Source organism: Pteropus vampyrus, unplaced genomic scaffold (assembly GCF_000151845.1).
Source record: "Pteropus vampyrus isolate Shadow unplaced genomic scaffold, Pvam_2.0 Scaffold223, whole genome shotgun sequence".
NCBI classification, from domain to species: Eukaryota; Metazoa; Chordata; class Mammalia; order Chiroptera; family Pteropodidae; genus Pteropus; species Pteropus vampyrus.
This window is the reverse complement of record NW_011889004.1, coordinates 1179963-1183997: the sequence shown is the minus strand read 5'-3', so window position 1 is coordinate 1183997 and position 4035 is coordinate 1179963. Positions and strand designations below refer to the sequence as shown.

Below are 4035 nucleotides of genomic sequence, written 5' to 3'. Positions count from 1 at the left end.
GGGCGCGGAGCCTCCAAGATGCCGTTCCACCCGGTGACGGCGGCGTTGATGTACCGGGGCATCTACACCGTGCCCAACCTGCTGTCAGAGCAGCGCCCCGTGGACATCCCTGAGGATGAGCTGGAGGGTGAGTGCCTCGCCGGGACCCCCGCCCGCTGGCCCTCCTACCTGTGCGCCCAGGTGAAGCGCGGGCTAGGGGCGCTGAGGGGCGCGGGGCTGTCCGCAGGTGCCTGCTGTCAGGTGGGCGCTCCAGCGAGCAGCTGCGCGGGGAGGCTAGACCAGCTCGCACCCCTGGGCGCTGCTGTGGGGGTCGCCAAGGCGGAGAGGCGGCCCTCCCCCTGCCCGCGTGGTTCCCAACGCTGCGGAAACTTGCTGGGTCCTGCAGCGGGGTCACGGGGCCGCGCAGTCGTCGGTGACGGTGCAGCAACGCAGCAGGTTGGGGTAGGGGTCCGAGCTGCGCCCCTTGCGCCGACCCAGTCAGAGCACCCGCGTCCGGATCCCCTCCGTGGCGCCCGCCCGCGGCTCTGCGCTCGTATTGACATTCCACTCGTGTCGCTTTTAAAATCCAATCTGCTTGGGCAGCTGGAGAAGGGGAGAGGGCGACTGCCCTGCTCCTGCCAGCTGCAGGGCTGCCCTCAGCCCCTTGCGGCCTTAGCCCCTTCCTCACAGCCCTGCAGGGGCCCCCACAGCCCAGAGCACAGGGAAGGCGGCCCGGGAGGTGGTGGCGACAACAAGTGGCCAGATTCAACGGCTTGGTCGTGATAACCGAGCCTGGAAAGGAAAGGCAGAGAGGCAGAGACCGAAACCTGCCCCCCAAAGTCCTTTTGCCTTTGACATGAATAGGGGACCTTAGGCAGCCGGACTAGATGAGATTGGAGCAGAGGGAAGGGGCTGTGGTCCCTGGATGGAAAATTCTGGAGGGCAGTGAGATCCCTGGGACCTGGGAACCCTTTCTCTAATGGGATGGGGGCAAGTGGTCAGGCTTCCCCTCCCCCAGACCTCCGGGGGTCCCACATGGAGTGGAGTGGAGGACTCTGGGCTAATGGGAGTCTTTGCAACCCGTGATCTGCTTGTCTACTGTTGGGGGAGGGGCTGAGATCACCCTGGGGCTGGGCCTCTTTTTGGTATCTTCCGTCCAGGGGTCTCTGAGACCTGGAACTCATCAGGGACTGAGGGGGCGGATGCAGCTGAGACACCAGTGCAGTCAGGGATGATGGTGGGGGCACATGAGAAGGCATGGAGAGAGGCCCTCCCTTATCCTCAAGCCCCGGAAGGGACAGATCTTAGGGGAGTCAGACTGGGTTAAGGGGTAGATCAAAAGGAAGAAGGCAGCTAATCCACCCCCAACCCCACTGCACCACAGGCTATGAGCTACCTCCTCCTCACCAAGTCCCCACAAAAGCTCTCAGAGACTAGAATAGCCATGGAGACGAGGTCTGGTATTTGATGTGAGCAGGTCAAATGGATAGGTGCTGCTCTAGGATCTCTAGCCTTGAACCCTATATTCCAAGTCCCTGCCCTGTCTGGGCCAAACCCCAGAAAGTAGAGCCCCAGACAGGGCCTGGGAGAAAGAGAAGGTATGATGAGGGGCAAGAGGCCAGGGAATGGGGCATAGGCCATCTCTTTCCTAAAACTGTTTCTTTCTGCCCTGGGCCACCCCAAACCTCTGCCAGTGCCCCCTTGCATTCCTCATCCATTCCTTCCTCCTGGCCACTCAGGCAGGGGTTAACATTGTCCCCGCACAGTGAGGCAGCTTCTACCTCATTCCCTCCTTTTGCTCCCAGCACCCACCATGACCCTGGCAGCCCTGCTTTGGGCCTCACTGGGTTCCACCTCTCCTGATCTCCTAGCCCTGGAATGTAGACCCCAAGGAAGAGGAGAAGCTGAGAGGAGGCTAGGATGCAGGGGTGAGCGGGACATAGGGCGGGCAGTGCAGGGGCAAGGAGGCCGCAGGCTCCCCTTGGGCCTCCTGGCGGACACACTGGCAGGAGCCCAGGAGTGTTAGTCACCAGCCATACCAAACGCACTCCCTGCTTCTCTCCTGTCCCCTTCTGCTGGGCCCTGAGGAGCAGAGGGGCCTGGCACAGGCCTAAAGTGGCCCCGGCACATCTCCTGGCCCGTGGGCCGCTATAGATGAGGTCAAGAAATCCCACATGACTGACCCCTTCTTGGCTGCAGACACCCTGAAAGCCCTCATCTAGGAGACCAAGTCTCTGCAGGCCCCAGTGATCCTTGAATGCCAGGGCTGCGTGGACAGAGTGACCATTCCTGGCACAGATCCCCCCGGGCCCCCTCCGCCTCCCCAGTACTCCATTAGTGCTTCTGTCCCAGGGCAGTCTGGGTAACACCCAGGCCTTTGCTGGGAGGATGCCCATCAGTGGGGGAGCCACATGTGCTGAGAAGAGGGAGCCTGGCAGCTTGGGATGAAATGCTGCAGACAGTATGTGCCTGCCGCAGAAATCCAGGGGGTGGTTAATCCAAGGGGGAGGAGGACCAGGAAGGGAGGTGGAGCACCCAGGTTTAAGATGAGCTTCCCAGTCAGGCAGCACTGGGTTCGAATCTCTGCACCCTAGTCTCATGAAGTAACCTTGGGCAATCGCTTGTCTCTCTTGCCTCAGTTTCCCCATCTGTAAAAGGGGGTTGGCATTTGCCCTCCTCAGGGCTGCTGGTGACAGGATGCAATGTAAGTTGTCAGTATGGGGCCTGGCATGCAGTTGGGGCTCAGGGACTGGACACGGGGACCACGGGGAGGCCAAGGAGGGTAAGCCTGCAGGTGTATATTCCAGAGCCTGGAATATAGAGGGATCGGTGAAGGCCCATGAGGCAGGGACACAGGGTATGCAGCGGGCCTGGCCAGAAAGGCAGGCAGGGGAAGGGACTGGGTGGAAGGGGCCTTGGAGGTCTGGCAGAGGCACCAGGGATCCTGTGTCTGGGAGGCAGTTGGCAGGGTAGATGTGGCTGAACAGAGCTGGTCTGGGATGACCTGCCCCCTGTGAGAGGCTCTCCCAGATTCTTCCCATACCTCCTCCCCAATATATACACACAGCAAAGACCCCCAGGTCTGCAGGAGCACTGAGGCTGGCCCCAGTGGCATCAGCGGACGTGAGCATCTGAGAGTGGGAATCGGGGAGGCTGCAAGCCCCAGCCCTGCCCTCTCCGGCCAGAGAAGGAGGGAGACCAACAGAAAGACAGCCATCAGGGCAAGGTTCTGCGGCTGGCACTTGGCCTGCTCAGTTGGACAGAGGTTCGAGAGTGGCCAAATAGGAGCATTTGGGGTATGAGGAGCAGGAAAAGTCCCCCTTCCTTCCCCTCTTTCCTGCAAGCCCAGCAGCCGCCTCTGTGCAGGCCAGAAACTCAGGGAGGCTGAAGCGATGGGGTGTGGGACTAATGCCAGGAAGAGCACTAATCGCTGCAGAGGATAGACACTGTCCTACCCCCGCAGTGACCTCTAGCCCATACAGCCCCTCTCCGGCTCCCTGACAGAGTGCTGGCATCACTTGGAACATGTTGGGGATTCAGGCCCTGACAGCTCCACAGGCCAGGCTAGAGGCTGCAGGTGGGGAACAGTTTCAGCCCTGCCTGGAGGCCCTGCCAGCCCTCTCCCGGGCCAGGCATCCCCATGCCAAGATGGAGCACAGCAGGCTTCCTCCAGCATCATGGGGCAAGAACAGAGTGAAGCTTTCGGGGAAATGCACCCAGCTGGGATATGCTAATGGAAGTAGCAACAACAGGGAAGTCGTGACACCCGCCCCATTCAGGGAACCCCCAGCAGGGTCCACTTCTCAGCGATGGAGCAAAAGTCGTGTTCCCATTTCACAGACAAGGCATTTGAGGCTCAGAGAGGGAAATGCCTTTGCCCAAGTCATTCAGCTGCTGATCAGCGGAGCCAGACTCCAAGCACGGGCCCCCAGGTCCCAGCACCAGCCAACAAGAAGGCTGGTCTGGTTTCTAGAGCTCACCTAGTCCTTTCTCTCCTTTTCCGGCTCTGTTGTCTGTGACGTTCTGATTTACTGTGTCCTGCTCTGAGCCAAGCCC

General features: G+C 60.7%; 1 protein-coding gene across 1 annotated transcript in view; it reads left to right on the top strand.

The window, feature by feature from the left end:
• Nucleotides 1–18: 18 nt before the first annotated feature.
• The window catches only part of CABP7 (calcium binding protein 7), a 10785-nt gene continuing 6768 nt past the window's right edge, over nt 19–4035 (top strand). Inside the window, exon 1 of the mRNA XM_011373350.2 lies at nt 19–127. Within this exon, the coding sequence (XP_011371652.1) occupies nt 19–127 (109 nt within the window). The remainder of the gene's footprint in view (nt 128–4035) is intronic.